At 36.6% G+C, this 25,044-nt stretch overlaps 2 protein-coding genes across 13 annotated transcripts in view; one reads left to right on the top strand and one right to left on the bottom strand.

Annotated features, from left to right (window-relative positions):
- The first annotated feature begins 51 nt into the window (after window positions 1–51).
- Window positions 52–25,044, top strand: part of LOC102613555 (uncharacterized) — a 31,836-nt gene continuing 6,843 nt past the window's right edge. For 2 of the 9 annotated variants that reach the window (XR_008051734.1, XR_008051736.1), the window contains exons 1-13: window positions 68–242; window positions 561–1,695; window positions 1,809–2,547; window positions 2,874–3,366; window positions 3,928–4,079; window positions 4,155–7,595; window positions 7,709–7,921; window positions 8,597–8,800; window positions 8,900–9,103; window positions 9,405–9,563; window positions 10,555–10,905; window positions 11,222–11,657; window positions 11,875–11,965. Coding sequence is in view for 4 of the 9 variants with exons in the window: in XM_006475098.4 (XP_006475161.2) it covers window positions 209–242; window positions 561–1,695; window positions 1,809–2,547; window positions 2,874–3,366; window positions 3,928–4,079; window positions 4,155–7,595; window positions 7,709–7,921; window positions 8,597–8,800; window positions 8,900–9,103; window positions 9,405–9,563; window positions 10,555–10,905; window positions 11,222–11,657; window positions 11,875–11,965; window positions 12,784–12,988 (7,857 nt within the window). In the remaining 5 variants the exon portion in view is untranslated. Of the gene's footprint in view, window positions 243–560; window positions 1,696–1,808; window positions 2,548–2,873; window positions 3,367–3,927; window positions 4,080–4,154; window positions 7,596–7,708; window positions 7,922–8,596; window positions 8,801–8,899; window positions 9,104–9,404; window positions 9,564–10,554; window positions 10,906–11,221; window positions 11,658–11,874; window positions 11,966–12,503; window positions 12,676–12,783; window positions 13,130–25,044 lie in introns of those variants that run through there. The other 7 variants (XR_008051738.1, XM_052433710.1, XM_006475099.4 and 4 more) reach the window with 6 other exon arrangements.
- Window positions 16,263–18,536, bottom strand: LOC127899752 (polyadenylate-binding protein RBP45C-like). 4 transcript variants are annotated; one of them, XM_052433713.1, is made up of 6 exons: window positions 18,387–18,536; window positions 18,175–18,258; window positions 16,968–17,023; window positions 16,761–16,891; window positions 16,578–16,675; window positions 16,263–16,502 (listed from the first exon to the last, which is right to left on the bottom strand). In XM_052433713.1, exons 2-6 carry the CDS (start codon window positions 18,191–18,193, stop codon window positions 16,417–16,419), a joined length of 390 nt encoding a protein of 129 aa, XP_052289673.1. In that variant the 5' UTR covers window positions 18,194–18,258; window positions 18,387–18,536; the 3' UTR covers window positions 16,263–16,416. The 4 variants fall into 4 exon arrangements, with proteins under 4 accessions (XP_052289673.1, XP_052289674.1, XP_052289675.1 ...); XM_052433714.1 differs by having other exon boundaries at window positions 16,263–16,471; XM_052433715.1 differs by having other exon boundaries at window positions 16,263–16,471; window positions 18,347–18,495.

Here is a 25,044-nt window from a genome sequence, read left to right as displayed (position 1 = left end):
AGATGACTCGCGGGTTTGTGATAGGGTGAGCCGATGTTATTGGGCTCGAGGATTCATGGCCTTGGCCCAATTTTGAGACTTGAAATCATCTGTAGCCGAGCTTCTCCATTTTCTAACATGACAAAGCCTCCTAAAACCCTAATCCTTTCCTTAAACCCTAAATAATAAATTCGGACATTAATAGCTGAAAAATCCTCTTCTCTCGTCAATGGATGAACCCAGCTCACTATCAGCTGTTAAAGGTCCAATGCTTCTTTTCACACAATTCCGTATCACAAAAAAAAAAAAAAGTCTCACATTTGGGTTTTTGTGATGATTCAATCAATTTTCGTTGTAGTCATTCCCTCGAGTTGTAGTTAATTAGCTGCATCAGAGCCTCTAACTAAATTTTTTTCCTCTTAATTTTATTTTATACTTATTGGTTTTATTGCCCTCTCAGTCATCCATCAAACAGAAAATAATGTTTGATTGATAACTTGAAAAACTAGTTATTTGAAGTTATTTTTGATATGATGAAAGTGTACCAAATTGCTTAATTGTGTTTTTTCTATTAATCGCAGATATGTTAGATGATGATAATGAGGAGAGTGACGTGGAGGAAGAAGAATTTCCAAAATTTGTTTTCAAAGTGAACCAAGAAGCTAAACTCAAAGAACTGCTACATAATATAAATGCACTGGAAATAAAAATATGTGCAGATGCTATCAAGGAGTTTATCAAGTTACTGAAAGGGGATTCTGGAGGTGAATTGCTGCGGTTATATGTGCACACTTCCAATAGGTTTTCGGAGCTTATGGAAGCATGGCAGCTACGACAAGGAAAACCAGGGATGCTATATATATTTTCGTTAATTTCTGCTATTCTGAGTCATCCTGATGGAATGTATGCACTGAATGATAAGGAAAGAATTGCTATTAGTAGGGTTATCGATAAGTTTGCTCGAATGATTATTGATGAAAAGATGGATGACATATATAAGGAATTGAACAGCAAAGAAGGGAAGCGCCAAAATGCAGCGCTTTTGCTAATGGCATCAATTGTTAGACGTGGCTCAGGGTTGGCTTCTGAGGTTGCAAAGAAATTTGATTTCAAGCTTCCTGTATTTTCAAAGCTTGCAGAGTATAAACGGAGGGGGAGTGACATGAAAAGGAAGCACTTGACAAGGAAGTCATTTGTCAGGTTTGCAATGGCATTTTTGGAGGTAGGGAAACCAGGATTATTGAGGTGGATCCTTCAACAGAAGGAAATGTATTCTGGTGTGCTTCGTGGACTTGGGAATGATGAAGACGAGATTGTTGTTTATGTCTTGTCTACATTGCAAAATAGGGTCATTACAGAAGATTCATTAGTGCCCCCAGGTCTTCGGAGTGTTCTCTTCGGGAGTGTTACTCTGGAACAGTTAATCGGTATCTCTGGTAGGGAGAATGGTGGGCCCACTGCAGAGTTAGCCCACAGTGTTCTAGTTACTGTCTGCACTGATCCTTGCAATGGTTTGATGTCGGATTTGAAGAGACAACCAAATCCATTAAGGGGTAATCCAAAGAGATTACTGGGGCTTATGAAGAAGCTAAAAGCAACAGAGATCAGTTATCATAGAGATCTACTTTTGGCTATTCTTCAAGGGAGACCGTCCTTGGCCTCAGCATACATGAGTGAATTCCCTTACAACCTTGAAGATTTTTCATCACCTAACTGGTCAGCTTTCTATAAATTGCTGCATGATCTATTGACCTTTCCGCTGATTGTTTGATTATTATTTCTCTTTCTCATGTTCCTCCACATCTGTGTGCTAACTGATGCACTTGCAGGTTTGCAAGTGTTTCTCTGGCAGCAAACCTGCTCTCCTCAGTTGGCATGGGCCTTTGTTTTGATTTCCTTGATACGCAATCTCAAGATTCCCCTTCCATAGATAATCCTGATGTGCAGAGTATCTTGAGTTGCATATGTCCTCGACCATTCAGCCGGTCGGTAATCAACAAGGGGTTGCTTCACTTTGATGTTCTTGTGAAGCATGGAACTTTAAGGCTTCTTCTGGAGGCACTAAAGTTGTTGGATTCCTTCATAAGTGCTTTACACCATAGTTCTTGTTCTAGCAATCAAATCATGCAAAATTGGGCATCTCTTATTCAAGAGGTTCAGAATGAAGTCCGAACTTTGCTTCCTGATCCGCAAGTTTTGTTGACTCTCCTTTCCTCGCGAAGTAGCCAAAGTAGAGTACGTGAGTCACATTTGAAGAGAAAAGCTGAATCAGCACATGTTTTAGAATGTAAGAGCAAAGGGAGGAAGAAATTAAAAACTACCCTCCTGAATGAGGATACAGATATTATTATTAGTGGGATGAATGTGGATGCTCAAATTACTATACCGAAGGGCAGTGAAAATATTTCAGATACAATTATTGTGGATGGTGTGGATACTGAAAAGGAGTTAATGAGTGCAATTTTGGAAATTTGGGGTTTGAATCTTTGCTCCAAGCCTGCCATTGCTCTCAATGATGCAGATATATACTTCCAGTCAAAGATTCTTGATACTCTCAAGTTTTATCTTGTAAGTTTCAATTCTCTTTGTCTTGTTGTTAACAGATTATGTCAGGATGGGGGGTCTTTGGGATATTCTTCATATCCGAGCTTTCTTCAACTACCACCATTGTTCATGATCGTCAACTTCTCCAATGTTCTTTCAAAGTACTTATGCAATCTCATTGAAATGAACCCTTCTGCTGTTAAAATTATCTTCTCATACTAATTCTATAACAAATTGGTAACCTCAATTTCTGGCTTGGATTTTTTCTGGTTTTGTTTGAATCTTTGTGTCAATCATTAACTATTTTCTAGCGTAAGTTCTTAAATAATTTTTTGTCTTGTCTTGTGCAGCGGATGATGCCTACTGTTTTGGAGGGATCATTTGACTTTTTCATGAATCTTCTCACTGATCCTTTAGCATTACCAACTAATCTGCAGTGCTCTATACTGTCACTGCTGATTGAATATGTTGATTGGCCTACAAGGAGTGGAATCCCTGTTAGAATGCCACAACTGATGTACAAACATCTTCAGCCATTTGTTAACTTATTAATTTTTTCACCAATTAGTGAGATAAAGCATCAAGCATATAATCTGGCTCAAGCAGCCATGTTGAGTACTGGTGCATTTGACAGAAACATAAATGAAATTGGCACATGGTTCTTATTTTTGCCGGGTTATAATAGAAATAAGTGGTGTATTGAGGAACAAGGGTTAGCAGTACTACAGAGCTTGTCTCGAGTTGTTATCTCATTCTTATGTGATGCCATTTCTACAGTTGGGAATAACGTATTCAAATTTTGGGCTACTGTTGAGCATCATACTCATTTGAATGGTTTTAAAGGTAGTCAGTAATTCATACACTTTCTTTCCTATATGTAATACATTGTCTTATACTTGTAGTTGTACTTTTAGAAATGAACTGTAAATTTATACTTTTTTCATTTCTTGCTGCATCTTACCTGGGTGTTGTATTGACGTGAGCTGTTGATTATGGGCGTGGCTTGATGAATTTTCATACAGGAAATTGATCAGAGATCAAGTCAGGGCTGTTGGCCTATTAGAGTGTTTTTTAAACCCTTTGAAGAATTATTTGGCTGAAAGATTGTTCTTTTTGGGCTTTCCAACTTTCAATTCATTCTAATTCCAGTGATCTTACTTGATACATTTGACTAGTTCTATTTAAAAGTGTTATATTAAAAGAAATGTTTTGCAAAAGAACTCGTTTTCTCTCCTCTTTTTTTCCAAATTTCTGGCTGTACTTTTTATGGTCCTAAAAGCAGATCATGTCCTTTAAAATAAATGTTGAAGGAAAAATGATCCTTGTTCAGGTTCTATGTGCTTCTCATAAACTTTATTCTAGATGCTGCCTCATTTCTTTACTGATTTTCTCTTTCTTTAACAGATTTATCTCCTGATTTCAGCCCCCTCATCATATGCGTCCTGCAGAAGTGTATAAGATTACTCAATTCTGAATCTGGAACATTTTCATTGCTGGAGAAGTCCATGATATCATTATATGTGAGCAATACATTGAAATATCTTCTGCAAACTCAGGTACGCGTATTCTGTTTTTGATTATAATTGCATACTTCTCGTATGTGAGATAATATGAGAATTTAATTTTGATAGGTAGATGCGGGATCACTAGCTGTTCTGATTGAATCAATTTTGTCTGAGGGACTCAAGGATCGATGTTCAGCGGATGATGATTCTGGAGATTATTTATGCGAGTGGAGGCCATTGAAAAGTTTATTTCTCTTCTCCCTGGGTATATCCAGTCAACAAGGTTGTTGCATGTTTTTGATTGACAAAAAAGCTGTGCCTACTGATGGTTCTTTTGTGAATATACTTAGTGAAGTAAAAAAAAAATTAAGCAGTGGGACTACTATTGAAATAGCTGGAATTACCAAAGCCTTTTCTTCTGCAGTGTTGTGTACAACACCTGATGAGCTGTTGAAGAGTTTTCCTTTGGTTATGACTATTTCTCATAACCTTCTTGGAGTTCCTGCCTCCCTATTGCCATCAATGATTTTTCTTGAACAAAGTTTTCTTGCCAATGCTTCTAAGTTATGGCCTGAAATGTTTTTTTCTGGTCTGGAAATTGCTGTATCCACGATTCGTCATGAAGTCAGAGAATTTGACGTCTGTAGAATTCCTACTCATTCTTCATTTGATGAAGAAGTGCTGTGTAACATTGATTTTGATGCAAATGAGTCTGCTGCTGGTGCGCTTAGTTTCTTTTTGAAACAGGCACCTTTCCATGTGATATTTCCTGCAATTATGACTGTTGGTGCTCCTTATTTATCAGAACCCTCAAAAGTACAAGACTTGCTTTTGGATAAATTGTCTGATTGGAGAAGTGATTGTCTCATTTCCTATCTGCGTCTTGTGCTATTTTGCTTTTTTCAGATACAGTCATCTTATAGAGATGAACCTACAGCTGAACTCCTACAACTTTCTGAAATTTGCATAGTTCTGATGAAGAATGTATTTACTCAACTGTTGGTTTTGAAGCCTAATCCTGGACACCCTAAAACTGTTGGCCTCCATTTGTCAGCAGAGAATGTGTGGGAAGTGGCTGAAACTGTACTCTGCCATCCTGCAGTGTTTGCTTCATTGTCCTCTCCTTTGAGCTGTGATCTGGAATCGCCATTGGGAAACTTAGGGCACAATTTGGAGACTTTTTTGAGCTTAACTCAGCAAAGTGTTCATAAGATAGACCGTCATGTCCTCGATATGCTGACTGCAACTCTAGACCACTTGTTTTCTTCATGCACAGACCATTATACCATATTAGAAGTCGACAATGGTGTCTGCAAGTCACTTGTGAAAGCTTTCAATACCCTAGTGCGGAGGCTTTTTCTGGAGCTTAGGGATAAGTTTGATCTGTGCATTGCAACTGAAGATGTGTTACCCCTGCTTCCAGCATTTTATGCTTTGCATGCTTTGATAAGATTTATATCTCCACTCAAGCTTCTTGAATTAGTTCATTGGATGTTCCGTAAAGTTGATGTGAATGAAATGTCCATTTGCAAATCATGCAATGTATATGCACTGTCTGTTGGATTTTGCATTGCTGGTGGCACTTTTGAAGCTCTGTCCAATTACTTACAACAGCCTGTCGAGAAGATAGCATCTTATAATTTGCTATGGGAAACTGAAGAGAACAGCTTTGGTGTTAACCACATTGAGGAAATCTATATTGAAGTATGCAAGCTTGCCATTAATTTTGATTTGGGTTTGGCAGATACATGCTTGCTGAAAATTGTAAATTGCATCTACAGTCAGAACTATATGCAAAGTGTTCATCCACTAAACTTGATCATGTCGAGGGTCATAGTAAAAACTCCTATAGAAATGATTTCTCATTGTGTTTATAGAACAACTATGACAAAAGCTAAAGTATTGTTTCTATTCACCAAGATGAGCCCCATGCATTTGTCAGTGTTTGGGAACTTGCTTGTAGGTAGTTTAAACAAGGATTCACTTCTTACTGGCAGTCAGATGTGGACCTGTGGCTATGCTTTTTCAGATGAGGAGTTCATGATGCTTCTTCCTGCTGCTTTATCATACTTGAATATGAATTTTTTGAAATTCGAGAAGCAGTATCACAAACATCTTATGGATATTCTGTCTTTTTATTCAAGGATGCTGTTAAGTGGTTTCCGCAATTGGAAGAGCTTTGTGTCTGGATACATATTCCAGGAAGAATATGATGGGTTCTTTCCATCATCTACTGAAGAACTTCTCAATCTTGTCAATGGCAGTCTTCTTGGGAAAACAGTCCTTTTGTTGCATTATCATTTTGCCTTGAATGGAGATTCTTTGAAAACAAAGAAGTTAATCAAGCTTTTCAATTCCATTTTTCCTTGTTCTGGTGCACAGAATGAGCTACTAGACTTTGATATTAATGAAGTGAAGTCTAACTCCTTTAAGCAGTCATTAAACCATATTAATAGAGTTGTTGCTAAAGTATCACTTTGTAGGATGTTGCTATTTCCAGAAGATGATCAGGTTCAGTTTCTCCCAAAGGCAGCAGAGGGAGGCTTGAAGGGGATTTCTTTGAAGTCAGGATCTGATGATCAGAACTCATCGAGAATGCGGTTTATGAATATTTTGGTGGGTAGTTGGCAATGGATGGTTATGAAATTACCTTCAATCTCTAAGGATTTTGAAAGAAATAAGAGCGCAAATGTTTTGTCATTATATAAATACTTGGAAGTATTCATTTTGAGAAGTATTTTCGAATTAGTCTCAAAGATGAGCAAAGGTCTTATTGAACTTCAATCTATTCCTTTCCTAGAGCAATTGATCAGATCAGCACTTTTCTATAGATTCGAGGACTCTACAACTCTGAAAATGCTTCGGAGTATTTTAACTTTGCTGTTGGAGGGGAAATTTTCATGTGGTTTATATCTTCAGTTGCTCCTTGCCCATTCCCAATTTGCCACTTCCATCCAGTCTGTCTCTGCAGCATCTAATGCAGGGGGTGGTGTACTTTTGAGGCCTATGTCCAGCATTCTGAGATTTCTTGTCATCCATCATTTTAATCAAAATGCTGATGAAAAGAATGATAAGAAAACAACTGAGCTGTATCAGAGTCAGTTAGAAGTTGTTAAGTTACTTAAAACGCTCCTTCAATTCAAGGCCCATCCGTGTGGTGCTGATTTTGGAAGGGATAGTGATATAAATCTTAGGGAATTGTGTTTGCTGCTTTTGGCTTCTTATGGTGCAACACTTAGTGACATTGACATGGAGATATATGATGTTATGCATGAGATTGAACGTATTGAAAATTCGGACAATGAAATTGCTCAATTGGATTACCTTTGGGGAAGGGCTGCTGCAAAAGTAAGAAAAGAATGGATCTTGGAGCAGGATACATCTTGTAATATAATGACAGACGCTGAAGCAGCTAAAGAACAGAAAAGAAGTCAGTTTAGGGAAAACCTTGCCATTGACCCCAAAATATGTGCAATGACAGTGCTATACTTTCCCTATGATAGAACCACTGATGGACCTTCATCCTCAAACAAGCTTAAAGCAGATAACCTTTGGAATACACACGAGGTATGTTTTGCATTACTTGAATTAGAATTTGAAGGTGCAGCTTCAATTGATTTGAACTTTTTCATCTGCCTTGGCTCTCAAATGATTTAAATTATTCTTTTGATTTTATGTAGATACATTCTCCTGACCTTCAAGATTTGCAGCGATATGATCCTGTTTTCATCTTGCGCTTTGCAATTCATAGCTTGTCAGTGGGTTTCATAGAACCTGTGGAGTTTGCCGGTTTAGGCTTGCTTGCAGTTGCATTTGTTAGTATTTCTTCACCTGATGTTGGAATGAGAAAGTTGGGCTATGAAACTCTTGGGAGATTTAAGAATGAACTGGAGGTAATGCTATATCTGTGCTTGTGGGTGTTTTTGCATTATAAGAGTTTTTCAATACATAGGTTCTTCAGTCATATTACTGCAGAAATTTTTCTGTATGTCTGTTTGTTATCCTTCTATAAATTACAATGGTTAATTACCCCATGACTGTTCAGTTTCCAGGGGCAACAATAACATCTGGATTATAGCAATTTCCTTTTAAGATTATTCATTAGCCTTAAGAGTAACCTCTGGGAAATTCCTGACAAACAGGCAGAAAGCATATCTGGTCATCATACTTGATCAAACTAAATCAATCTTTTAGTTTTTTAGAAGAGAATAATTCTTCAGTTGTATTCAAATAATAAAATTGTACACATTTATAGAGGCTACTAGCATCTAATAAAGAGAAAATTTTTGCCTCTTTGTTTGCCTCTTTGTTTATCCATTGATGCTTAAGACACTGATCTATTTACATTATGATTACAATGCTTCTTGTTTTGATCCATTATTGCTCTTCATTCAATGCTCTGCAATTCATGAAATTCAAGAATTGGAGGCTTTTCATCCTAGTGCATGGTTTTCGTTTCTGCACTTCCACATAAACACAACTTTTTCTTTTGAAATTGTTGCTTTTCCTTCCTGGATTATAATTTTGCTGAAGAAGTTTGTTGCTCAAACTCAAACTGTCTTTTACAGAAGTGTTCAAAGAAGAAAGACGTAATGCGACTTCGACTTCTGTTGACATACGTGCAAAATGGAATAGAAGAGCCATGGCAGAGGATCCCTTCTGTTATAGCTATTTTTGCTGCAGAGGCATCTCTCTTATTGTTGGATCCTTCGCATGATCATTACACAAGCGTAAGTAAGCTCTTGATGCGCTCTTCCAGGGTGAATTTGAAGGTATATGCTTTGCAAATCCTTTTCCTCAGTTTGCTTTGTATTCTTTACTTATGTACAATGATTAACTTTGTTTCATATTCACTTCGTTTTTGTTGGCAGTCTATACCATTATTTCATGACTTTTTCTCGAGTAGTTCTGTCAATTTTAGAAAAGAGAGGCTGTGGATGCTTCGTCTCTTGTATGCAGGGCTGAATTTAGATGACGATGCTCAAGTATATATCAGGAACTCTGTTCTTGAGATTCTAATGAGTTTCTATGCTTCTCCGCTGTCAGATAGTGAGTCAAAGGAACTTATTCTTCTGGTAATTTCTGAGCTCATTATGATGATTCATGTTCTCTAATCTCCCCCCCCCCCCCTTCTTCATCTATCTACCTACCTATCTATCTATCATAACAATATGCATGTAATCAGCTTATTCTTAATTTTCTAACTGGCTTATTGTCATGCTTGAGGGCAGGGTATTGAATCTGCTTTGATTCGAATGCTAATAAACTTTGATGTTGAATTGCACTTGTACTTTAATCTATCAGTTTTGCATATTTCTCAGTCTCCTACAAACTGGAATATGGTAAACTAAACTACTTGTCTTGTTTGCTTTTCAGATACTAAAGAAGTCAATTAAATTGCACAAGATGGCTTGTTATCTGGTTGAACACTGTGGTTTATTTTCATGGTTATCATCTTTACTGTCAAGTTTCAGTGGGATGCTTCTTGGAGGTGAAAAAATGTTTCTCATGGCACAGTTGATTGTGGTTGTAGAGGTATTCATTGTTTTTGTTTAGTTCTCTCTTTTAGGTCCTAACATTTTTGGCCCAGTTGCTTACCCTTTTTCATTTTTTGTGATCTGTTTTATTTTTGGGTTCATTGATATATGTCATGGCACTGAAATCTGGGTAAGTAAAAAAAATAAAAAAAATCAAGTGGTTGGAGGGAAGGAGGCAGTGAGGAGGGCTAAAATTTTATAATGGAAGATATTTTTGGATTCTTGAGTATCTTGGGAAATCTTCTAGTATGTTTGTGGAAAGATTGATTGAAATACTAGTATCTAGTGGCATTGCGAACCTAGAACACGGGAATACTCAAGAGAGCACTGGTAAAGTAAACAAACTAAAAAGCATAACATCCAAGATATCAAAAAATTTCATGAAACATGCCCAAAATTTTGTTAACTAGAAAAAGAATTAGAAATCTAAGAGAAGTAGATCACCTCCTGACTTAAACATAATTCACTAAGAATATTCTATTCCCAGTCACAGATATAACCCCTAGAAGTAGTAATTCTCTTCATTTTCATTATTCTTTCCCCCCGCGGCCAATCAAATTTGGTTTTTTCCATGCAAAGCCGTTATACCCTCTAGGTAGGGGTCCGGCCTAGCCCCCACCATCTTGGTGGCTTAATTTTTTTTTTTTTTTTTGAAAAGGTGTTATTAGAAGTAGGGCTGAACCTCTTTACATCTGTGACTCTTTTAGCTTGATAAATTTTTCTGATGTTAGTTGTGAAAGTAACATTTGGTTTACATTGCGTTTTATCTTTTTCTTTGTTTCTTTTTAGCGTCTATTAATTTGAATTTTCTGTACTGTAAATCGATATTATAAATTTAAAATCTATTTGAATGTTAATCTTCCTTCTCACGAGGCTGGACTTTTGTCAAAATTTTATTAAAGGTTTGATGTGCTTCTGTTCTAACATGGTTAGCCATCTCATCGCAATACGAGGTTTCACTTACTCTTATTATCTGTGTTTGGGTTTAGGTCGTCAATGATGTTATTTCATCCAGAAACATCAATGAGTGGTTGCAAAGGCATGCCCTTGAACAGCTAGTGGATTTTTCATCTCATTTGTACAAACTCTTAGTTGGCGGCATGAAGTTGATGAGGGAAAATGTTCCATTGGTTAATTCAATATTACTGATACTTATTTCTACTGTGAAGATATCACAAAAAAGGAAAATGTACCAGCCACATTTTACACTGTCACTTGAGAGCTTTTTTCAAATTTGTCAGGCAGTGGATATGTATAATACTGCAAGATCTGGTGCAAATGCAGAGCTTGCGCTAAAAGTCATACTGATGAGCTCACCTTCCATTGACATTTTCCGTGTGGTATTTCTCTCTCTTTCTTCCACTTGCACTTTCCCTCACTCATATTGTATGCACCTATACATGCATACTCTGTCAATATTCCATTGTGAATTCCACATTGCATCAGAATTTCAAGATATGTAGTGAATTCTAGACGGTATCTAGAATTTCAATAATATCTTTAAGTTTATATGGTAGCTTGGTTGCTAGGTATTATTCTGAATTTTCTGAATATAATATTGTTCTTGAAAATTTTGAAACAAGATTGTTGATAACTTTCAATTCCTTATTCAATGCTTAATCTCATGAGGGGGCATTTTTCTTTTGTGTTTCACAGAACCAAGTAAAGCTTTCGAGCTTTCTTACCTGGGCAATTTCTGCTGCCTTGAAGTCCGACTCTGGACAGATGTACGAACTCAGAGAATCCCATCTCCATCTGAGAAACATGTTGGAGGATGCACCATTTGAGGAGTCTTTAACTTCTAAACTTTTACGGTGGCTTGTTGCTTCAGTAATTCTAGGGAAGCTTTTTGGGAAACTTGACATCCCAGGTTCCAAGCTTTCAAAAAGTTTGTATGAAACCCTGAATTCTTTATTCCAGGATTTTGGAAACAAATGTGTAGAAAACAACAAAAGTAGATTTGATTGTAAAGAGATATTAGCTGCCGCAATCTTTTACCTCCAACAGCTTCTTGGTTTGTGTTGCGGAGGGCTCCCTTCGGTTATATCTGCACTTTCTCTTCTGCTCCTCTCTGATGTCTCAGAATCTGCGGGTATGCAACTTTAATTAATTGCTTGCTTGTTACTTCATCTGACATGAAAAAGAAAAAAGAAAAATAGGTTGTTTTTCTTCTAATTTGTTCACTGAATTCACTGTGCTTGGATTTTCCTTCTCTAATTTCTTCACAGAATATGCATTTTCAAGTTTTATGATTCTTGAGAAAATATACTTTCTCTAGGTTTTAATCTTTCATGTTTCAATTGAATCAGGATCAGCTTTTAAGCTTGGTCATAGGACTTCCCTGGCATCGCTGTGGTCAAGAATACACTGCCCTGCAGAAGCTAATCCTTGTTGGAGATGGTAACATGTTCTTTCTTTTAATTTGTGTGTTTTCATGTGTGTTTCTGTTTCCCTGCTTTATAAACAAGATGTGGAACTGAAGGGTTTTTAATCATTACGAACCAGAAGTATGTTTCGACAACTTTGCTCTCCTTCAATTAATCTATTGTGATAAAGTGCATTTTTTTTTCCCTTTTAGTTATAAATAGGAAACAAAAGAATTTAAATAAAGATACAAAAGTAAACCAGAACCCACAAGGGTGACGAGTAGGCATTAAAAAGCTCAAGTACGAGCTATACAGTATAAAACCTGGCTTATATACACCCCAACAGTATACCACTCCAAAAATTCGCCAAAACTGATATTCAAAGCTGTCTTTCTGCCTCTTCATTAGTTGACATAACTTTATGGTCTTTTTAAAAAGTTCAAGCTGTACTTTGGACTTCTTTAAAGGAAATAAAGTTGTAGTTAAGTATCTTTATAAAACATTTTTAAGAAAATACTACTGAACCACTCCAGTGATGGCTTTGTCTAAATCAATTTTTGTGTTTTCTACAGGAAATGCATGGAAAATTTGATTATGTATTCAGGCAGAGATCTGATTGATATTGGTTATCTGAAAATGTTACTTCACCTAGGATAAAAATGAAGTTTCGGTTAACAATGAAGAAATATTTCAAAAATTGTAATGTTTGGAAAATTGGTTGGATATAGGAATTCATGCTCCACACTTTTGGCTTCATCTTATATTTTAATACTTTGCATTTTTTTAAACCCAAGCTTTGATGTATTAGTTGGTCCCTGTAAAACTATTTTCAACTTACTGTGTCTTGGACAGGTCGTTTTACCAGCCGTGGAAGGATCTCTCATTGGAACTGACTGATTTGCAGAAGATCGATGAACTTCATGCTTGCCAGACTCTTTTAGTGATAATCTCAAATGTGCTTGGGAAGAAATCCTTAGATTCACAGGTCTTATCATGTCTAGATGATAAAATTTCTAGTGTATTTTCATGGGAAAGAAGTATTATTGGGACTGAATAGTGTCTCGGGTAAAGTTGTCCTAGCATTAGATTCTCTTTTTGTTTAGATTAAATACTGTTTGTACGTCTGTAACATGTTGTCCTTAATGTTGTATGAAATTACGCATTGAAATTTTGAATTGCATCAGGGTATATTTTAGAAGTTTCTTTGTTTGAAATGATCCACTCAAAACATATTCATTGTGAAAATATTTTAAATATACTGTCGGGGATAAACAAATAAACAATCCAAAATATGGCTAATCATAAATTTATGACAGGAATTTCATACATAGTGATTAAAATTATCGTTTCAGATACCCAAAAACGGACATAGTATGTTGTACAGGTAAAAGAAAATGGTCGACAGTACATGATACAAATGACCAAGGAAACACAATCAACTATTCAATTTAAAGCTGCTGAAAACAACAAAAAAGCCAGACACCAGACACAATCGATGAACAGTTTTCCACCGGCGTCCTTGTTGAACAAGAGAGCCTCCACTTCTCAAAAGATGTTAACAACTTCAAGTTTCAGCTTTTAAATATCATCCCTGGTAAAGAGGATCAAGTATCAAGAGCTATTACAATGGGCAGTGATCCACACGCTTTTACAATCACCTTAGCTGTATTCTCTGATAACCTCTTCCACAGCATCATTCCAGATATTGACAAGACTCTCATTCGACTCATTAGCAAGCTTACCCCGCAGTGCTCCTGCAACTATTGCAATTGCACTGGGCAGTGATCCACACGCTTTTACAATCACCTTAGCTGCTCCCTCAAAAGCTTCAGAATCAGGAAGTCTTGCTATTTGCTTGAACAGCTTCAATCTGTCTTCTTCACCAAGTTCTTCAATCTGTACAGTTACATCAGACATTTTGCTGCACACATCTAAACGTCTACTTGTCACAATAACCTTACAGCGATTTCCTTCTTCCCCATAAGGGATTCCTGACACTGCCAGATTGATTTTCTCGCGGACATCATCTAAGATTATAAGTACCTTCTTAGTCCTCTCCCTCAATCTCTTTGCCAAGGTTGCTCTTCTCTGAAGTTCATTTTCTTCTTCAATTTTGAATTTCAGAAGCTCTGCAATTTTATCCTGAATTCTTCTCAAGTCGGAAGATTCAGCAACAATCACATGGGCTTTATCATAAGGAGCAATGGTGTCAATTTGCTTTGCCAATTGTTCCATCAATGTTGATTTCCCGACTCCTCCGGGGCCTTGTACTCCAATGATGTTGACCTTCTCATCCTTCAGGAGTTTCATGATCGAATTTAATGCCTTGGATGAGCTTTCCAGTGGTACATAATCAGGGGTGGCCAAGTCTCCTAAATCTGCAGATTGTGTGAGATCTGATACACTATGAATATCTCTTGAAGCCATGAGCTCATCAATTTTAGTAATCTTAACATTGGCAAGTTCACTCAACTGACGACGGAAGCGCCAATCTAGCCGCCATGTATGGCAGGGACCCTTGTTCTTCTCAATTTTTTCTTCCATCATCTCCTTATCTATTCTTTGATCTTCTCATTGTTGTCTCTGGCTTCATCCACCCGGCCCAGAACATCATTTTTCCGAGCTTCCAGCTGTCCTGCTCGTGTCCTGAAAGCTTCCAGGTTGTCATCATAATCTAACAGGTAACGGATCTGCTCCTCGACAGAGTTTCCAAATAGGTCGGTAGTGCGTGATGCTACAGGAGTAACAATATTTGCTAGAATCCATTCCCAGCACATTTCTGTGGAGAAAAGTTGGAAAAGATTATTTTGAGAAAAATGAAAAATCTCGTATTAGGGGGGAAAAAGAAAAGTAATTACAATTTCCAAAAGAAATTACAAAGAACCAACGAGGAAAGCATGAAGAAAACAAGCAAAAGGTACCTGAAAAATGGCAAGAATTCGCAAAGGCAAGTTGAGAGATTCCTTATATTGGCCTTTCAATGCCCACTTGCTGCACACAAATTTGATCATTCATTTGTTAAGTTCAATGGCATTCATAATATCACTGCTGTGGTAGAAGAAAAAACTATTTCACTAAATTGGAAATTGAGGATCGATTTTGCACCCTTTTTCGTTCTTCCTTGTAGATGTGTCACGGTCAGTACACACAATTAGCAAAATGATATATTTTCTAGTCTGCAAGATTGCACTGCAAGTTCAAGAATTTGTAAAGGGCAGTAAGAACTTGCTTATTTTCACTGGACAGCTTCAAAGATTCCATGCATGATAATGCTCTTTTTGTAATCTCAAAGCAGTAGGTCTTCATTAATTTAAGATTAATTTTCAAGAAAAAGTTGGTTAGTTCGGCATCATGGTACTATTACTAACAACTCCGACTTTGTCTGTTACTTTACTTCCCTCGGAAACTCTAGTGCTTCTTCCTTAGCATTCATCTTGTGGCAGCACAGTCAACGATTCCAGTCCTCGCGCTTTCGTGAACAGTGCCTAATACTACCTGATAGATAGGTTAGCATTTTATTAATTGCAAGTGGTAGCATATTATTAATTTGCTCCAACTAAAAATTCATTAAACTTTACTTGGGAAATTGAATATATTTGTTTTTAATTTCTTCATGAAGTCATCTTACTCCAGATTAAATAAGTACCAGGAATACAAATGTTTGATTAACTGAAGACACATGACAAAGTAATTAATTAAATACTTCAAATTGTTTTCTTTAATTGCAAGTGGTACCATAACTTTTGGCTTTTTGTCAGTCATACACCATATTTTTTTTTTTTATGCCTGATTGTACATCAACCCTCCATTTTCTTCAATTTGCCTTCTTTCTTTCTTATTGTAAATCAACATCATCTCATCACCTTAATTTCTTGATACGTTCATGTATATGTCGAAGGAAAATATAATATTGACTTATTAAATCTTTGAGAAATCATTGGCCATCCACGTAAAAATTACCATGATATAAAAAAATTTCTATAAAAAGTGAAAATTATTCGATTTTGCACATACTATTTACAATTTTTTTCAATCATCCGCCAAAATAAGCAGAATTACCCTTACGAAAACGACCACCTATTTCTTTATGTTTTGTCATTTTGTGAACATAATTTTATCTTTTTGGTAAATGATTGATACAAATTGCATATTGGCATATATTAGTGTAAAATCAAACAAATTCAAAATTTTATTAGTATTTTTGAGAATAGAGTAAATATGGGGTTAGCCGTTGATGATTTTCCTTAAATATTTGTGCTTGTGATTCATGAAGTTAAACCTTGTATAGATCAAGTGCAGGAGCAAGTAGCTAGCGTTGGAAAAATTCAGAATCATGTAACTTCTTTTGGTAGATTACTGAAAGAGGAGCCATGGACATCATTTTCAGGCCATTTTCACAGAGGTTCAGAAGACTGTTAGAAGGTGAAGAAGGAACGCTGCCTGATGCTGCCAGGGAACACATTCAGAATCTCTATACCGACATAGTTACTTCCTTGCTAAGTAACTATGACGACGGGTTGTTCCAGATTCTGCTCCAAAGCTTTGGAAAAGAACAAACAGATTTTCCAGAACTTCAGGGCATCATTCTGAAAGAAATCAGTGACTTTGCCCATGAATGCTGAAATACTTGATGATGATCACATTACCTGTTTGTTTGAAGGAACTACGCCCCCATGACTGTCTAATGCTTTGTCCTCCTAATTGGGTGCCATTCAAAACTGATAGCGCTTGCTCCGCACAAGTTCTAAAGTACATCACATGAAGCATTAAAAGTTCAAGAAAACAGATTGTACGCAGGATATACCAAACAAAAATAGTCCACTGCTTACCTCTTAGCAAACTGAACAAACCCGCAGCGCTTGCCCACTGGTAATTTCACATGAACTAACTCACCATATTGACCAAAAACTGTTTTCAAAATGTCATCTGTAACACTAGGATCCAAACCCCCAACAAATATCTGCACTCAAGAGGTTGAAATGTCACTCAAGTATAGCAACAACTTAACTAGTATCAACTTAAAATAAACTACGCACTGTTGTATTATTTGGATCATTCTCGCCCCGGCTTCCTTGGGTATTCTGATAAGGAGCTGCAAATGACAAATAAAGCAAGGTTCTTAACCAGAATTCCTGTCCCCACATGCCTAGGCATGTAACTGTTCTGTCATTTCCAAACCACATTTATTTTCACACATTCAAATGACTAAACATGATGAACATTTTTGAAGGTCTTACATGGTGATCTCAGCATTATTACAATCATACATCAAACCGAGAAGACTTGTTATTTGTAAATAACAAACACTAACGATTAATTTGATTGTAAGACATTTAATACACAGCACAGGTTAATTAGAATTAGAGAAAACAGAATTAATACATAGAAAAAAATTAAAGAAAAAAACTGAGAAATGCCAACTATAACCAAGGAAAAGTTTCATCATGGAGCATAGTAGCTTATCTGCTCTCCTATTCATAATAATCCAATCATACAGATTGATACTTCCAAATGAATTCACACATTGCACACAAACAGATTATGCAGCATCAATCGATTTTTGTTCTCTAATATCAACGGACTTGTAGGTGGAACAGCACAGGCAAATTAAGAGAACAAACAAATACATTTATCTTACAGTTGCATGAAAAATTAAGCACCAACAGTTGGATAAAATAATTACCATGTGTTTTTTCTTGATTTATTGTGCAGGAACAACTATGCATATTCTGAAATAAATCCAGTAAATGTGCATATAATAGAGAATGTTAAATAAGTGCATTCCAAGTCTTCACCCCCTAGCTGGACACATAAGTAGACGAGAAGAATAGGCAGGAAACACAAAATTACAAGGCCAATGGCACAACCTATCAACGAGGGATTAGCTAACAGTGCACATTAACATGAAAGCAATTGTATCAACGACCACTTTGTGCGGCTTCAAGCTATGCTGTTCCTTCAAGTCTGAACTTTAGCAGGCTTTCTTTCTTAATAAATAAAGCACACTTGCAAACCGACAGAATCAAAGGAAAAAATGTAACTGTAAAGGAACTTGGTCCACGACAAAATAAACAACAGTTTTTTTGGATTTGCGTAGATTAAAGAAAGAAGGACAAGAACTTTGGAAAATGGAACATAACTGGTACTCTCCACATGTAAGGAACTGGAAAAGAAATTCAGGAATGTAGGAAATAAATGCCACGAGAAAATGAAGATTCTTCTGACGTAAACAAAATCACTGACCTAAAATGAGGCCACGCATTAAAGTGGAATCATTTCACCCGAAATCGGTTCCAGGCCCCCTCAAAATGAGAGCCTCTTGGTGTCCTGCTTTAAGACAACATGAGTTCTATATAAGTTTATGCATGTTTCAATTGAATTAAATGCTCCCAAGTCTTATCTTCAATTGCTTAACTGAATGAATGTCAATCTAGAATACCGTTTGACAACTTCACCTCTAAGATAGTTGCATATAATCAACAAACTTCAACTTATGGCTTCAATGTTGCATCAGGATTTCAGGACATGTAGTGAAACTCAGAGAATCCCATCTCCATCTGAGAAACATGTTGGAGGATGCACCATTTGAGGAGTCTTTTAACTTCTAAACTTTTACGGTGGCTTGTTGCTTCAGTAATTCTAGGGAAGCTTTTTGGGAAACTGGACATCCCAGGTTCCAAGCTTTCAAAAAGTCCCTGGTAAAGAGGATCAAGTATCAAGAGCTAAAGATCAATCTTTACATGAGTAGATATTTTAAGAATTGAGATGTTGTGACTTTCAATTTGCAGCTGTTGTGGGATTTTTTATCCTACTAAATGTTAACTGTCAAGTATAGTTTGAAGAGTGACAGTAGGATTAGAAAATATCCTAATATGAAATTTATCAGTTTTGCAAGAATGTTGTAATAAATCAAAATAAGAAATGCCAGAGCTAAGAACTCACATTTTTTGAAGTGCACTCTTTTGTGCAAGCGATAGCAGGCGGCCTTTGCAGTAATCATCATCATCTTCCCACTCGAGAGTTTCAAGCCACTGTGTTTCTGCTCTTACTTCAACCAATTTTGGTGCACTACTTGCATCCATAGGAAGTATCAAGAGCTATTTCAATTGCATTGGGCATTGGGCATTGGGCAGTGATCCACACGCTTTCACAATCACCTTAGCTGCATTCTCTGATAACCTCCTCCACAGTATCATTCCAGGTATTGACAAGACTCTCATTCGACTCATTAGCAAGCTTACCCTGCAGTGCTCCTGCAACTATTGCAATTGCACTGGGCAGTGATCCACACACTTTTACAATCACCTTAGCTGCTCCCTCAAAAGCTTCAGAATCAGGAAGTCTTGCTATTTGCTTGAACAGCTTCAACCTCTCTTCTTCACCGAGTTCTTCAATCTGTACAGTTACATCAGACATTTTGCTGCACACATCTAAACGTCTACTTGTCACAATAACCTTACAGCGCTTGCACTCTTCCCCATAAGGGATTCCTGACACTGCCAGATTGATTTTCTCGCGGACATCATCCAGGCTCCCTCAAAATGAGAGCCTCTTGGTGTCCTGCTTTAAGACAACATGAGTTCTGTGGAAAAGAATAATTTCTCACTATTTTTCTTTCTAATCAATCCAGTTACATATTATGCTAATTACAGCTAAGTAAAAGATATTTTCCACACTCCCCCTCAAGCAAGCTCAAAGATATCTATCATTCCCAGCTTGATAACACAAGAAATAAAATTGGGTCTTGGTATATTTATAAGAAAAAAACATAATCTAGTCTTTCCTAAAATAACTCCTAATTTTTTTTTTGAGCGAAAATAACTACTAAATTAATTCCTCTAATGTTGCTAATTTAAAACTCCTATAAATATGCGAATTACAGCTAAGTAAAAGATATTTTCCACACTCCCCCTCAAGCTGGCTCAAAGATATCTATCATTCCCAGCTTGCTAACACAAGAAATAAAATTGGGTCTTGGTATATTTATAAGAAAAAAACATAATCTAGTCTTTCCTAAAATAACTCCGGATTTTTTTTTTTTTTTTTTTTGTGAAAATAACTCCTAAATTAATTCCTCCAATAACTCCTAATTTTTTTTTTTGGTAGGCCTTCAGTGAGAACATCTACTTGCTGTTTTCTGCTGGTAACATAGGGAATACAAATTTGACCACTTTCAATCTTCTCTTTGATGAAATGTCTATCAATTTCAATGTGTTTAGTCCTGTCGTGTTGTACAGGATTGTGAGCAATACTGATGGCAGCCTTGTTGTCACAGTAAAGTCTCATTGTTTCCTTTTGAACCATATGTAATGCCATCAAGAAAATCTTCAACCATATTAGCTCACATATTCCTTGAGCCATTGCTCTAAACTCAGCTTCTGCACTTGACCTGGCCACTACAGGTGCAAAGGTTTCTTGGTAGTCGATTCCATAAGTTTGCGAGAATCCTTTTGCCACAAGTCTTGCTTTATATCTCTCGACCGTGCCATCAGCTTTGTGTTTGGTCGTAAAAACCCATTTGCATCCAGCTGGTTTCTTTTCAGGTGGATGGTTCACAAGTTGCCATGTGTCATTCTTTTGTAATGCTCTCATTTCTTCATAAACAGCTTCTCTCCACTTTGGAATCATAAGATCTTCCTGTATGTTTCTTGGGACAGAATAAGAAGATAACATACCAGTAACAAAGGCTTTAAAAGAAGAGGACAGCATGTGGCAAGAAACAAAGTTTGAAATTGGATGCAAAGTGCAAGACGGAAGATCAAGATCAGAAAACTCAACTGAATCAACATTTTTTTGAAGGTTAGATACAAAAGAGTTACCCTTGTTTTCCAAATTTTCAGCACTCGGCAAAGGTGACTGGTGGAGTTGAGGAGGCTGTATCTTGTTCCTTCTTGAGTAAACCTTTAGTTCATAGTCTCTATCTTGCACACACTTAAATGGAGTTTCAATTGGTGAAGACAAAGGTTGGGAATTATTAGGATTAGGATGATCTACACTAGATGATGAAGATTTTGGCATCTCGGAGGAAATGTTTTCTTGAGGTTTAGGGACATTTAGGAATATATTTGGAGCCAGAGGCTGGGAAGAATCCTCTGAAACGCTAGGAAATAAAGACTCATGGGTATTGGAATTAACCACATCTAGAGTAGACCAAAACATATCTTCATCTTTGTCATGTCTAGTCTTCCCCTGAAGAGAAGTTTTGGGAAAGAAAGAAGTATTCTCAAAAAAAGTAACGTCCATTAACACGAAAAATTTTCGAGTTGGAGGATGGTAACATTTGTAACCTTTTTGGGTAGGAGAATATCCTAAAAAAACACACCGAAGGGCTCTTGGATCTAGTTTCCCTCGATTTTGGTTATGAATATGGACAAATGCTACACAACCAAAAACTTTGGGGGTGAGAGAGCAAAACAGTTTTGATAAAGGATATAAATTTTTTAATGTGTCAAGTGGAGTTTTGAAATTTAAGACCCTTGATGGCATCCTGTTTATAAGATAAGTGGCAGTAAGAACAGCTTCACCCCAAAAGGTTTTAGGTACTGCCATGGTAAATGTTAAGGCTCTAGCAACCTCAAGTAGATGTTTGTTTTTCCTTTCAGCAATCCTATTTGGTTGGGGTGTATCTACACAAGAACTATGATGTACAATCCCATGATTTGTTAGGTAAGAACCAAGTATTGTGGAAAAATACTCTCTTCCATTATCAGTGTGAAGAATTTGAATGTTGGCTTGGAATTGGGTCTTAATCATTTTATGGAAATCTTGAAATGTTCTGGCAGCTTCAGATTTTTCTTTGAGCAAATAGACCCAACTAACACGAGTATGATCATCAATGAAGGTAATAAACCACCTAGCCCCAGAAATGTTATTGATACGTGAAGGACCCCAAATATCACTATGGATTAGAGAGAAAGGTTGTGACTCCTTATGTGGTTGGGCAGAAAAACGAACTCGATGTTTGGCTAACTCGCACACTTCACATTGAAAGTCCTGGTGGTTTTTGTCCTTGAATAAACTAGGAAATAGTTTTTTCAAATATGGAAAAATTGGGTGGCCTAACCTTTTATGCCAAAGTTCGATTTCTTTGTTGGAACTCGAATTAGAAGAGCTCAAGTGTGTGTAAGACAGATTACTTGAACTTGCAGATTCACTTTCAAAGTAGTAGAGTCCATCAATCTCCTTACCAGTGCCAATCACCTTTCCCGTGCGCATGTCCTGAAATTCACAGTAGGAAGGAAAAAACTTAGCAACACAATTCAGATCTTTGGTTATTTTGCTAATTGAAAGCAAATTGCAAGAAAATTTTGGAACATGTAAAGCATGATCTAGGGAAAGATTTTTTGAGATAGGAATACGCCCTTTTCCAGCAACAGAGGAGAGTGTACCATCAGCAATCTTAACTTTCTGTCTACCTGAACAAAGGTTATAGGAAGTATATAAATTGGACTGGCCGGTCATATGATCTGTGGTTCCTGAATCAATGATCCAAGAGTATCCTGAAAGTGAAGCAACATTTAAACTAGCCAATCACAAATGGGACTAAAAGCAGAAATAGACCAGTTTAAATAAGAATAGTATGACTAACAAGATTGAAAAGAAAAAAAAAAAATCTAATGGGCTTAGATAATTCAAAATTATACTGATATCCTCAAAGGAAGTGGTAAACTGATCCACAAATGTTGAAGAAGTATTAGTCCCAAACTGATTCAGCCTGAACCAGCTAGATACAAGTTGACTTGGCATAGCTTGTTTCAGATTCTAACTAAAGTAGTCGCAAGTCCAAAAGATCCTTGAACAGTGGTTGGAACAATGCTGACTTGAATTGAACAGAATATGTTGGTAAAGTTTCACTCCTTCAATTCCAGAAGTGTAGATCTGTTTGTAGCAGCCGCGGCAATACACACCGTCGAACAATTTTCAGGCAATTAAGACCGGTTTAAAGAACCAAAGAGACAGAGCTCTGATACCATGTGGAAAAGAATAATTTTTCTCACAATATTTCTTTCTAATCAATACAGTTACATATTTATAGGAAAAAACATAATCTAGTCTTTCCTAAAATAACTCCTAAATTAATTTCTCTAATGTTGCTAATTTAAAACTCCTATAATTATGCTAATTACAGCTAACTAAAAGATATTTTCCACAAGTTCTATATAAGTTTATGCATGTTTCAATTGAATTAACTGCTCCCAAGTTTACAAAGGCAATTACTGGAAGGAAATGACTTCGTAAATTCCGCATATCTTCACTTGCTTAACTGAATGAATGTCAATTTAGAATACCATTTGACAACTTCACCTCTAAAATAGTTGCATATAATCAACAAACTTCAACTTATGACTTCAAATGGTCGTAAAGCTTTACCATAAAGCACGATATGGTAGAGGACAAACATTTAACAGATAATAGCAAAAGGCAAACAGCTTTCTCACGGAAATTACAGCAAAACATTAGCCGCATAACCAACTGCAAACATACCTTTCTGATATTGCTGGCCAGTGGCAGGTTTCTTTGTGGCGGCTGGCCCAATCCGCATACGTCTAGTAGAGCAGAGCACACCATTCATTTCAGTCATGGAACGCAATTGTTCACTTTCATTCCCAAATCTCACAAAACCATATCCCTTAGAGCGTCCAGTGGTTCTATCAGTGACCACTTTAGCACCCTTCACTGACGAGTAGACGGCTCTAAATGTTTCTTGTAGCATATAGTCAGTTACATCGGCAGCCAAACCTCCCACAAAAATTGTAAAATCAGGACCATCATCTCGACGCCTCTCACCAGCCCCATAGGTTGCCCAATTCAGTCTGAAGTTTTGCTCAGTGCTTGGCATTTGGGTGCCATTAAAAGTCTGCAAAACCCTCTCTGCAGCAGCATGACTAACAAACTCAATAAAACCATAACCCTCTGAAAAATTTGTTTGCTTGTTGCGAATAACCTTTGCCGAAACAAACTGTAAGCAAACAAACATGTCTCTAAGAAACACCCAATAAAACAGTCGGGAAGAGAGGTAGACAAGGAAGAAAACATGCCATGTAATACAATAATTTGAATCTCAAATATTTTATATATTTTGTGTTTGGATGATCCATTTGTGTATAACCACTATCATAAATTAACATTGACTATATAACCACACACTCGTACAGTTATTTTATTATACATGTCCACAATTGATTATTCAATTAAATAAGAAAACCAAACGCACAACTTACATACAAACAAAACAGGATACACCATAGTTAGAGACATACACATACACTTTTTTTAATAACAACAGAAGAGGAACTTCATTAAAAACCATTGGATGAAAGGATACAAAGAAGATGGACAAGCAGTCAGACAACTCAAGGAAGAGCTAAAAGCTAACAATCAATTCATCAAAAACGAAGAATCTGGATTATGAAGATTCCCAAAACCAAAACCTCCCCGCATGGCCCAAAAAAAAAAAAAAAAAAAAAAAGCCTGAAAAATCGTCCTATTCCTCACGAAATATTGCAAAAGCCTATATCCTTGAGCCCTCTTCCAGGGGGGGAAAATTGTTCCATAATCAAAGTCAAGTCTTCGAAGGAATAAAAAATTATCACACAAGTAGCATGCTACCATGGCTCCAGACAGTTGATGAACATCATATTCTACCATGTCTGTGCTTCAAACATATTCGCAGATCTCCATGACACGATATATGCATTGTTACCAGCAAATTATATCTTGCGACCCTATTGATCAATTTAAGATAAAACCATTCTGTATATTATAACATAAAATAAGCTTTTGGAACTAGAAATCCATTAAGCAAATCGATTAACAGCAGCTTCTGAATCATAATCACAGTGTTTTAGGAATCAACATAAATTGATCATATAATACATCATTCAATTTTCAGATTGTTTTTGAAATAAATACAATAACTTCAGAATGTTGTATAAAAAACTTGGGCTGCCTTCTCAATAATGAGACAATCAATTTGGCAGATAACGCATCAAATGTAATTATGCAAAGTTTTGATAAGGATTTGGATTTAATTAGGTTTAGATATCTGAAAAAAGATACTGGATTAATAAAAAAATGTTCCAATAATTCGTTAATTGAAAAGCTGCAAACACC

This window comes from Citrus sinensis, chromosome 9 (assembly GCF_022201045.2).
Source record: "Citrus sinensis cultivar Valencia sweet orange chromosome 9, DVS_A1.0, whole genome shotgun sequence".
Taxonomy (NCBI): Eukaryota; Viridiplantae; Streptophyta; class Magnoliopsida; order Sapindales; family Rutaceae; genus Citrus; species Citrus sinensis.
Note: the sequence above shows the minus strand (reverse complement) of the source record. Positions and strands in the feature narration are given on the sequence as shown.